At 38.3% G+C, this 12384-nt stretch overlaps 1 protein-coding gene across 2 annotated transcripts in view; it reads left to right on the top strand.

Moving 5' to 3' along the window:
• LOC124616785 (kelch-like protein diablo) overlaps positions 1–12079 on the top strand; it is a 75647-nt gene extending 63568 nt beyond the window's left edge. Inside the window, exons 9-13 of one of the 2 annotated variants that reach the window (XR_006979884.1) lie at positions 1173–1306; positions 4307–4515; positions 10195–10382; positions 10489–10715; positions 11034–12079. Coding sequence is in view for 1 of the 2 variants with exons in the window: in XM_047145197.1 (XP_047001153.1) it covers positions 1173–1306; positions 4307–4515; positions 10195–10382; positions 10489–10510 (553 nt within the window). In the remaining variant the exon portion in view is untranslated. Of the gene's footprint in view, positions 1–1172; positions 1307–4306; positions 4516–10194; positions 10383–10488; positions 10948–11033 lie in introns of those variants that run through there. The other variant, XM_047145197.1, reaches the window with a different exon arrangement.
• Positions 12080–12384: the final 305 nt, after the last annotated feature.

The following is a 12384-nucleotide window of genomic DNA, read 5'->3' as shown; positions in this document are numbered from 1 at the left end:
TTAGTTGGCTTCTCTGTTGTTATATTAGAGAATGTTCAAAATTTGTTCCTTAAATCTGTCTGTGATATATGGTTACCAAATTTGGAGATACACATTGTTTTGAAGAAAAAAAAAAAAAAAACCTCTTGTTTCCAGGCCACTAGCACATGTGTGTATCACGTTAGTAGACAAAGAGGTACTTTGTTTAAATCCTGTTGTGAAAGGTACTTCCACTATCAGTATTTTTCCTGTAAAGGGAGAAGTAGTGATGGCATCAGGTATCTGATCATCAGACTTTGTGCTCAAGTCCTCAGTTAAAATTCCAAGCTATACTGCATTGTCTCATTGAATGAGTGCATGTGACGCTGTTGATGGAGAACCACTCTTTGAATGGGAACATTAAGGGCAGTGGACATCTCGGAGCTGTGTGGTGGTACCAGATTTTGTCCTCTCCCTCACCCCACAACACGGATGGCATGAACGCAATGGCAAACCACCTGTACTAATATCTTTCCCAAGATACCAACATGTGATTTCCACTTCTGACTCCAACACTCATTCCTTCAGTATATGACTGACTTCGATAAGATAAATCAACTTCAGTGTATATGAATTCTGGAATTCTTAGACACTGTGCTCTCTGTATGCCCTCATGATCTCCTCCTTTTTAGTGTACAAACACCTGCATCATACATTAAAAGCAATTTTGATTTTCTAAGCTGGCATCTTCTGTTTATTTCCTGATGATTGTGGCTCAGTTTGCACTTAACCTTCTGCCACTGCAGTCCAAACGTATATCTTGCTGCATTTTGAAAATAATACTGTCACAACTGCTGCCTTTTTACAACTGTAGAATGTGACATGTATACAGTGTCAGCTCTATTTCTGTACTACCCGGTTTGACAATCTTAACTATTCAAAAAGAGCCAACAAAGTACACAGTCCTAGAAACAAATGATTAATGTGTATTACAAAACTGTATGGTATAATTTTTGAGAAATAGAACTTTTAGACAAAATTTTACAGCACTTCAGTGCTATATATTCTGGTCCTTTCTCACTGTTGGTGTGGCATAAAAATGTTCAGAAAAGGAAAACTAATCTACTAAGTGTTGTTCAGGATTCAGAAGACTGAAAGGTATTTCCTGGATAAAAATTATTTTCTACTGAATTTGTTTTTTTCTCTCTACCCAGATATGACCCAAAAGAAAACAAATGGAGTAAAGTTGCACCTATGACCACACGGCGACTAGGTGTTGCAGTAGCTGTTCTTGGAGGTTTTCTTTATGCTATTGGAGGGTCAGATGGCCAGTGTCCGCTTAATACAGGTAAGTCCTGAAAAAAAAAGTATAATATGCTGCAAAGGGGTTGGTCTATTGCATTTGAGGAGCAGTAATACATCTCACAGCATTTGGTTCGTTAATTAAGCAGTTAACATTTTATTGCATACCCAATTGTAGAGTATATTTCTGCATTTGTCATTTTACCATAATACGAGAGCTAGCCATGGAATGAGTTTTACCAGGGCCATAAACAGCAGGAGATATAGTGTCCTTGTTGCATTTATTGGAACAAATGTGACAAGCGTCAAAATATTTTATGGCATAAAGTACATCTGCAATTGCGGATATTTGTCACATCATGAGATAAAATTTTACACTCCTTTGACACAGAAGTCTGCTGCAAGGAATTGGAACTTGGGTGCAATAGCCATGTGCACCTCTTCTTTACCTAAAATTTTGGCAATACACGTAAGAAGAAGTGGAAATTAAGACTTTCATAAAATAGCATTTGGATAGCTGCAGGCTGTCAGGTTCTGTAATCACAAAGTAGTGGTTCTCCATGATGCAAACCTTACTCCACATTTCATTATTGATGGGGTATAACTGCTTATTACTCCCTTTATCATAACTTTTTTAAAACATCAAGGAACTATCAGCAGTGATGTCTCATCTGAACGCTCGTGTCATCCATCACACACACTGAACAGAGCTGACTATGAATTTTGATCAGCACTTCACATTATGCATCTAAACTTGTCACAGACATTACATTGCTGTCAGAAGGGAAGAAAACAGTCGCAAATGTCAGTTGTTATGATGATGGTACTGAAAGCTTTGGCAAAATGGCAGCTGTTTTTCAGTGGGTTCATCAAGCATTGTCTTTTGCAGTGCATGTTACATTACCATTATGCAGTGTGGAAAAAGTTATTTTATGGATAACCATAATTTTTTTCATGTACTTTCTTTGTAGAGTTTTGTTAAATGTACTTACCATGCGATCAGATCAAGGGACCTATGGAGAAGTAAAAGTCATCGCAACACGTGTTATTTCTATTCCATCTAGAGACATACGTACCGACACCCTGCTACTTTCCATATCACCCTAACAAATTTTGCCGAGGCCAGGCTGCGAGCAACAGCACATGATGTGAGAAGCAGTGTGGGTGATGTGGCTAAGGAGGGGGCAGCAGATTAGGGATGGAGAAGGATGAAGGGGGGAGCATACAGGGACTTGATGGGAAGACAATAAGGCAGCTAGGTGTAGACAGGAGGTTAGACAATGGGAGGGTAGGGGTGGAGTAACAGAGAAGTTGGTGGAATAGAATGCTTCGTAGTGCTGGAGTGGGAACAGGGAAGGAGATGGATGGGTGAAGGACAGTGACTAACGAAGACAGGCTGGGAGGGTGGGGTGTCTCCCACAGACAGCTTATCACTTGTTGTCAGTTGTTCGTTATTACAGTTTTGATAGTTGTCTTTGGACTGGACTCTTTGCTATTTGACAGATGGAAAGTGCCATTCTGCAATGTGTGATCAAAAGAATTTCCACACTAGGCAAGAAGAGTGCTTTAGACTTATGTTCCTTTATCATATTAAATTTGTGTATCTGATCTAGGAGGGAGAACTTTTAGGTTGTGACACAGGTTAAGGTATATGTTAAAGCAAGAAAGCAGCTATTGGAAATTAATTTTATTTGTTATGTTAAGAATTAAGTATCGTTTAACTGCTACATTCTATTTGGGATTTGGCTTGGTTTCCAATTGCTGCTTGTGACCTGCCAGCAAAGCACCAAGTTCCTTCCCCCCCCCCCCCCCCCTTTTTCCCATGCATGTTTTTGTATTTAAAGAGGTGTAATCTTGTGTTTCAGTAACTGTAAAGTTTAGATTTGAGCACTTCATAGCACATTTGTCATTTCTTTTGAGTTGACATCTACACAGCTCAGTAGGCATCAACCTCTGTTGACGACACTTCAGGAATGTAGCAAGGCTTTCGTAGGTAGTGAAGATTAGATAAAATTTACTATTTGCATTGCGTCTTCACTCTCTTTCAGTTACTAGGCCGTTCGTGTGCCAAAGTGGTGTGAAATTTCATCATGCATGTGTCTTTTCTCCAGTCATCTGGTTTGGTTTTCCTCTTTTAACTTGTTTTGGATGGATATCATCTTCACTTTTGTTTATCCAGTAATCTACATCACTGGAAAACAGCTCGACAAGGTTTATGGACCATTCAGTTCTATATTTGAGACTATGGAGCTAGAGACGCAGATTTCTGTCCTTTGATGTCGAGGACAAAGATGTGGGTGGTAAAGTGTGCAGAAGAGGTGGAGGGGAGACATTCATTATTGGCCCCTCCAACTGCCACTTTACTGCTCCACAGTGTAGCTGTTTAGCTGTCGTGGAATTGTTGGTTTCATTTGTGCTATTTTGATGAGTTTATGAGTTATATCTAAAATTAAAATACATACATTAAATTATTACATTTTATTGGAACTTAAGTTGTGGCTTCCTCTATGGGTGTTAGTGGCAGTCAGCAGCCTATAAAAAATTCACCTATGCAGCAAAAATTGCTTCGAATTTTCTACTAATCTCCACAATAAAGTAAAACCTGTGTAGAATACAACCAGTACAATCAGTAAAGACTACACAAAAAGAGAGGAAAGTGCTGGTTGCTGTTTGAGTTCTTTCTAACCAGGATTATTACCAAATTATCCATCTCTTACATTGTTTTTCATGGGCTAAAAGTACAATGAGTGATCTTTATTGCCAGTGTAGTATTTCCCACTTAATACATGAGCAAATACCAGTGCAGCGAAGTGGTAAAATGCTTCCTGAAGTAAAAATTATATAAAAGAGATTGTGGAGTGGTATATCCTGTAGTGACTTAGCCACCTAAATCAGAAAGCACCTTTCCTTAGTGAAGTTTGTTTTTTGCATCTTAACTGTTCACTGCAGAAATGATTTATAAGACTGACTGTGTTATAACATGTGTATTGTTATCTAGGATATTCCTGCATCTAACGACTTTTTTTTCCAATTTATTTTGATGTAGTGGAGCGCTACGACCCTAGGCAGAACAAGTGGTCGCCTGTGTCCCCCATGTCAACACGACGCAAGCACTTGGGCTGTGCCGTGTTTAACAATCTCATATATGCTGTTGGGGGCAGAGACGACTGCATGGAGCTGTCCAGCGCCGAGCGGTATAATCCACACTCAAACACATGGAGCCCAATTGTTGCTATGACATCGCGAAGAAGTGGGGTAAGGAAACTGTGCTAAAATTAATACTGAATTGTTTCAACCAATGAGTATGAAAGGTAAATTTTGTTTCTCCACTCTCGCCTCTTCCCTCCTTCCTTTGTTTAAGTGATTTGCTTTCATCCCATGATGATAGGAGCAACTCGGTTGTTACTGCTGCACACTTGCCAGAAGGAAACAGCAGCATTTTTTCAGTGAACAAAAAACAGAGAACTTAACTGTAAATGATGAGCACATACTTGGCTGCTGTTCGAAAAATTGTGCATTGAAGGCTTTTTTCTTGGCAAACATAAATTCTCTGCAAGAATTAACTGTGATTGTTACTAAAATAAATGGAAATGAGGATGCATTGTTTTTGTAATGAGGCCTCAAGATTGTTATTTTGTTCCAGTCATCGTGATTGGGGTTTGCATGGTTTTCTAAAACCATTTCAGTTAAATTTCAAGTTGGCTTATTACCATTAGACGTGGTCATCAACTTCATTACTTTGCTATTACAGCAAAGCTTGCTCAAAATCGAATCACATGGGGCCAAAATAAATTTTGCGAATTGGATAAGTTTCCAGATTATACAAAACTCGCAAGGCTACATAAAGTTTCTCAGATGTCATGCACAAAAATATAAATCTGTATTTTTCCATTTATTTACATACCTTCACTCCTGCACAGTAGATGTTTATTTAGTGTATATTGTACAATAAAACACCAGACTATTACATTAATTGGTAAATAAGATGGGATTTCCTTAATTTTATTCTAACTTTCAATTCATTTATTGTTGTATGTACATAAATGTTATTCTTGTATTTATTTGCTTTAAAGTTTACTTTTTTGCCACATATCAAGGAGGGAAACCTGTTTGAAATTTCTATTTAAATTTTTTTCTATGCAATTTTTTGTATTATACAGTAGTTCAAGCTGCTTGGGAGCAAATTGAATAAGATTGTTTATGCACATAATAGCTTCTTCAGGCACATTAATTTTTCTAAACATCATTTTGTTCCTTTTCTTCTTCCTGATTACTTTCTGTGTTACAGATTTCTATTGAATCTGTTGCTGGAGTAAAAGTAGAGTGAGTGAGTTGACAGAAAGTCATCATTTTGAATGTAATCGTTTGCACTACATGAAATGTTTCGGATTTTAATTAATTCAGCAATTGCAGCTGCATTTTCTTGAGCTTTGATGGCCACAAAAGTCTTGATCTTGACCTCCAAACTCCATTTTGTTGAAGCCCTTGTAATAGTTGTGGCCTTTATTTCCCTTATGACTAAGCAATCCAATTTACTGCATCCAGGACTGAAACTGACCACGCAAAAGCAAATATACTTTCGGCTTCTTCAACACTAAGAACAAGAAACTGCGTTAATAAACACCTTTAATGGGACTTGAATGTGTAAATAACCCCCATTTCATGGGTTGTGTGAAATTGTTTTTAACCTGGTAGAAACCAAGCTAATGTCACGTTTGATAACTTGACATTGGGGTGAGGGCAGGCTGCATTGTCCAGGAAAAGGGGAACTTGGTGATTTCCTTTTTTCATTTTGGTATTGAAAAAGCTCAGCCATTCTTCCATGAGGCTATTCACCATCCATGCCTTTTTATTGCTTCGCAATGTAACTGGAAGCTTACTGACATAAATGTCTTTGAAATAACATGGTTTTGCCTCCTTTCCAGTCACCAGTGGTTTCTCGATTTTACCTTACACGTCTCCACATGGCAGTACACTAAGTGTGGACATTTTTCTGCTGGTCCACTTTTCATCTTGAATTGCTAGAGATTTTGAAGTCAGTGCACGATCAGTGAATGATAACAGTCCCATTTCTTCAGCAATGAACACTTTTTTGGGTCATAATTTGTAGCTAAGTTATACAGAATGTCTTCTATTTTGTTGCTACACTTTTCTGGACATCCTTACCTTCCCCCACCACTTCATTAAATGTCCAGCAAACTCTTTAATGACTTTGAGCCTCACTTTGCAACATGGGTCCAGACAAAGATAAGTTTTTGCCTTGCACTTATGAACCATTTCCTACACTATCTTGTTAATTTCTTCATCTTCTTTGCCTTTCTTTTCATTTGCCTGTTCTCTTTCATTCATTCATCCCCTGTCTCATTATTGTTTCTTAAAGTATCATAAATTTTTTATTTTCCACATTTGAAATACACTTTATTTCACGCACAGAGGGTTTGTTTTTCTCACTTGTCGATTATCTTAATCTTTTCGTTAAGTGTTAGCGATCCACACTGCAAGTGCTACTAGTCAACGGAAACTGGCGGAAAGTAATGCAGGTAGTGCATTTCTTTGGAATGCTTGACCTTGCCAGGCGAAACCATTGTTTAACAGAACACCATCCACTTCTTCCACTGTGCAAATTCAAAGTTAATAATTGTGCCCAAAATATTTTTATGTATTATGAAGCCAGTTCCAAGGTGCAATGTATTTTTCATAATTTCTTTTTCTTTGGATACCTGAAACCTCCAGAATCAAAATTGATTTCATCCATGAATCTGGTTTCTTGTAGTGCTGTTATGAAGGTGTCTGTAAGATGTTTTTATTTTCCAGCTTTTAGAAGAGAATTTGTGTTGAAAGTAGCTACATAACTGGATTTCTTTGGATTTTACATGAGGTTCCAAGACACTCCGGCTTCTCTCTGTGTAATGCTGCAGACTCCCCAGATTTCAGTTATCTGTCTGGCACTGGTGTAGCGGATTGTCCACTTGTGGTGATCTGTTTCACATCTCAGTGTTCCATGATTGATAACATTAATTATGTGGTGATTCTTATTGTTAGAGCCACTGCTTTACAACCATGGATGTTAGTCCTGGAAGTTTTTCTCAGTCACCACTAACCTGAGGAACAGACACTGACCAAAGGCTGCCCAATCTGTAGACAGCTGCCTTTGGATTTTGATTTCTTTGTTGGTCCACTAGTGGTATTTTGTGTTTACCTGTAGAGCCTTCCCTTATCTGCTATCTGGGGACATGTCCAGTAGGGGAACAGGATCCCCCTAAGGTGTGGTTGTTGTTCTTGTTATAATAATAATAATAATAATAATAAATAATAATTATTATTATAATTACTACTACTATTACTACCATTACTACGAGCACCACCACCACAGTTACCAGCTGAAAATGACCGACTGTGCTTGGTTTTATGCCATTTGTTTTCTGAATTGGGAATGAAAAGTTCAGCTAATCATCACGTTTGTGGTGCCTTTAACTTATTCAAACTATTTCTTGTAAACTGCATTTGAAGTTTTGCTTTTGGGTGCAAAGACAAATAAGTTTTGTGGTTGTTCAACATATGAACATGCTATACACAGTTGCCCACATAAGAGGCACAGTTTTATTACATTTGCTCCACAGCATAATAATATTTGCCTTAGTAGTCTTACTGTACACTAATCATACTGAAAATTAGAATCTTTTAAAGCTGAATAGTAAGTTAGCTGAAATGAGTGGAATTTGTGATAGGAATGCTGAATTGGCTTTTTTTTAATTATTCCACTTCTGTGATATTGTGTAGGTCTTTTGGACTGATATATGAGGGTGAGTCAAATGAAAACCTTAAATTTGTAATGACAAATCGAAATTTCGCGCCATTATCCTGTAATTCGGTAAACATGCTACAAACAGTGTGCAGAATGGCCTGTAGGTGGCAGCATAGTGCAGATGCACACATACCATCGCAGTATCAGTGTAAAGATGGCCGCCCCACTTGCGACTTGCACCAGGGAAGAAGAGCGTTCTGTTATTCGGTTTTTGCATAGTGAAGGTGTGAAACCTATTGAAATTCATCGAAGAATGAAGGTTCAGTACAGTGATGCATGTTTGTCACAGCAGCAAGTCTATGAATGGAGTAGGAAGTTCGCAAATGGTGTGACTTCAGTGAAAGATGCTCCTCGTCCAGGTCAGGCACAAGAAGTTGTGACTCCACAGAACATTGCAGCAGTTGAAGCCATAGTGAAGGAAAACTGCCGAGTGACACTGAATGACATGAAATGAGAGAACAACGTGTTGATGCTTGTGAAGAACTTCTACGGTGCTTTGAACGAGAAGGTGTGGGCTTCCTTGCAAGAATCGTTCCTGGGGACAAAACGTGGGTTCACTTCCGCCAACTGGAAACAAAGAGAGCGAGCAAGGAATGGCACCATTCCTCATCACCAAAACCAAAGATTAGTCAAGGGTCAGCACACCACATTGTGCATGATGTGCTCCAGTTTCACAAAGTGTCTGCAAGATGGGTGCCATGGCAGTTGATTCCTGAAATAAGAGAACGACGTGTTGATGCTTGTGAAGAACTTCTACGGTGCTTTGAACGAGAAGGTGTGGGCTTCCTTGCAAGAATTGTTCCTGGGGACAAAACGTGGGTTCACTTCCACCAACTGGAAACAAAGAGAGCGAGCAAGGAATGGCACCATTCCTCATCACCAGAACCAGAGAAGTTTCGGACAGAACCATCAGCAGGGAAGGTTATGCTGACTCTCCTTTGGGACAAAAAAGGCGTCATTTTGGAGCATTACATGCCTAGAGAGACCACTGCCACCAGTGCATCATACACAGATCTCCTAAAAAATCATCTGCGGCCTGCAATCAAATCAAAGCGATGTGGATTGCTGTCAACAGGTGTACTTTTGCAACATGACAATGCAAGGCCCCACACTGCCTGTACAACAGTTGCAACAATCACAGACCTGAATTTTCAGTGTCTTCCTCATCCACCATACTCACCAGACCTTGTCCCAAGTGATTTCCATATGTTTGGGCCACTCAAAGCCGCAATGTGTGGAAAGAAGTTCCGTTCTGATGAAGAGGTGTGCCACGCGGTGCACGAGTGGTTGCGCGGACAACCAAAAGAATTTTTTTCTAAAGGAATTTATGCACTTTGCAAGGGAAGGAGGGCTTGCATTGAGCTTGGGGAAGATTATGTTGAAAAGTGATACAGCTTTGTACCACTCCTGCATGATAAATAATATTTTAATAAGGTTTTCATTTGACTCACGCTCGTACCAGAGCATTGAGCAGATCTAAGCATTGTGGTGGCAAGTTTATGGTTTTGTCTTGGTTCATAATTGTATCAGTGGATTTAAATATGTTTTCTTCCCTCAGTATCACATGCTGTTAACTGACTTGTTTGTTGAATTATGCCCATTTTTATAGCTAATATTGTTTCCTTACATAACCATTATGTAGTTTCTCTCTATAAGCAGCTACACTTCTTCAATGAGTTGTTCCTCTGTCTTTACTATGTTGCACAACTCATCAGTTAAGATGATTTTGTCAGAGTGCACATCAGTGCAATAAGTGCCATTTCCAAGTTGCATTCAGAACCATTAGATAAAATTTGAGAATGTTTTAGAACTATCTTGAACTTTTTCCCTAGAAAAATACATTGATGCAAAAGAAGCATACGATGCTCTGTTGACGTGTGATGGCGACCACTTCACACTCATATCTCCGCCACAACGGCCACCAACACACAACCACCATGGTACACAACAGGGGAACCGAGGAATATATATTGTTCATTGTATTTAATTATCTTTTAACTTAATACAGCGACATGTTCCACAACCATGTGACAATATTGCAATGGTTCTGTTAAATAAAAGATAAAAATAAACAAATTAAGTTTATATTTTATAGTTCGTGGCACATGCAAGAATTTGTACATTTTTAGGTTGGATTAGCTGTCGTAAATGGACAGCTGTATGCTGTGGGAGGTTTTGATGGAACTGCATATTTAAAGACAATAGAGGTTTATGACACAGAGCAGAACCAGTGGAGGTTATGTGGTGCAATGAACTATCGTCGTCTTGGTGGTGGAGTTGGAGTCATGCGTGCTCCGCAGACAGAGAACTATTTCTGGTAGTATTTATTTTATAATACCATTTTTCAAACTGAATTAAGTATATTAACAATAACTTGAAACCACCATAGAAATTACCTTGTTACTGACTTTTTTTGCTTTCAGTAAAAGGAAGATACCTGGATAGAATTGGTCATCAAGATTCCTGCAGTCACTGCTGTATGCTATTAACTCATCTGCAAAATATTTTGGGAGACCAAGGAACACACGTGTCAAATAACTGTGTGTATTCTGAACATCCATTTTTGTAACTTCAGGTACATAGGACAACTAATGTATCATACTAATGTATGATTGTGGAGCAGTGCTTTTATATTGTTGTATTTGCTTAGGTAAGTTTTCTAATAGCAATTTGATATCAGTATTATTTTTCAGTGTATTTATTTTGCAATAACATGGAATTATATGTAATTGTTGAATGTTTATACGACTGTCACCTTCGGTGTCAGCTTTTATGTTTTTTGATAATTGTTGCCTAAGCTTTGAAGAATGAGAATTGTGACGTGTAAATACATGTGAGATGTTTATAAAATTAAACATTTCTATTGTCATTAAGGCGTTAGATTGTGCCAGTTTTTGTTAGTCACAATACTATCTTAAAATCCATAATTATTATACAATTTTTCATGTAGCATTGTTGTGTTTTCCAGGATGCCGCTGTGGCCATTTATTTGATTTATTGGGTTATTTAGATCCTTCCTATAAGTACAAACAGTAAATACATAGTTATTATCATATTGCAGCATCACAACAATTACTACTGATGCAGGACACACTAAAGTTTTTACTGACATTTAGTTTTATATGTAAATGTAAGAAACTATGTAAGGCTGACAAAATGTGTTAGATATCTTTAGCCACAGTCTCTTTTGTGAAAAATTGACAATGAGGAATGTATTTTAAGGGAGGGTGGAAACTTGATTCAGCAATAAGTTAAGATTTTGATTTTCTGTAACAAGAAACTTTCTGTAACCTGTCCCTTTAGTTAGTTTAGTTTGAAACTTTAATCTTCATACATTTAGAGGTGATGTAGCATTTGTTAAATGACTGGCACAGAAAGAGGCAGAGGTCATGCAACAGGAAAAAGTAGAAAAATCATTTTAGGTGCTCTCTGCTCGTGGTTCACAAGTGTATGTCATATTCTTTCCAGTTGTTTGACAGAACAGATGAAGAACTGATTGATTAAATGGAGTCAGATATGTTCAGTATATGCTTTCTGTCCAATGGGGCGTTACAGTATATTAATGCAGCAGTCTCTCCCACATCTTCATTACAAAATTTAATAATTTCCAGTACACTTCTTAATTCATACCTCCTGCCCCTTATTCCTTTATGCATCTTAGGATGTCCACAAAGCTCATCAAATCACAGCAGTTTCCAGTGATAACAGCTGTGGAATCTGTAGTTTGCATGTAACCTCACAGCCACTTCCTCTGGTTCGGCCCCACTCTTTGCAGAAGCATTATCTTTTACACATTGCTGCCATTGTGATAGCAAGATTTCTATGCTGGAAAGAACATACACGAGGATGAAATAAGTGAGAACAGAAAACTGTTACTGGCCTATTTGTGTTCTGTTCCATCCGTTAACATTAAAATTCAGTAAATGACATTAGAAGCCTGGTGTGAAAAGCTAATGAAGCTCACATAAAATAAATCACACAGTACTGCACAGGTTTATAATAGCTCCCCTGCCCCCCCGCCCCCCCCCCTCCAGCATGCGCGCGCGCACACACACACACACACACACACACACACACACACACACACACACAGAAATAATGGATGAAGGTGTAACCCTCTGACATAGAGTATGAAATGTGCAGGAGTGACACAGTTATTAACTGCATAGTGAGAAGAGGCTCAAAAAGCCTGAGAAGTAACTGAGGAAATAAAATATTTGGTACATGTCTTGATAATTGAGTTAAGTGAGTTAGACGTGTGCTTGAAAGATACATCTGATGCAAATAACAATAGTCTTTATCAGTGAATTCAGGCCTGT

The sequence above is a fragment of the Schistocerca americana genome, chromosome 5 (genome assembly GCF_021461395.2).
Source record: "Schistocerca americana isolate TAMUIC-IGC-003095 chromosome 5, iqSchAmer2.1, whole genome shotgun sequence".
NCBI classification, from domain to species: domain Eukaryota; kingdom Metazoa; phylum Arthropoda; class Insecta; order Orthoptera; family Acrididae; genus Schistocerca; species Schistocerca americana.
Note: the sequence above shows the minus strand (reverse complement) of the source record. Positions and strands in the feature narration are given on the sequence as shown.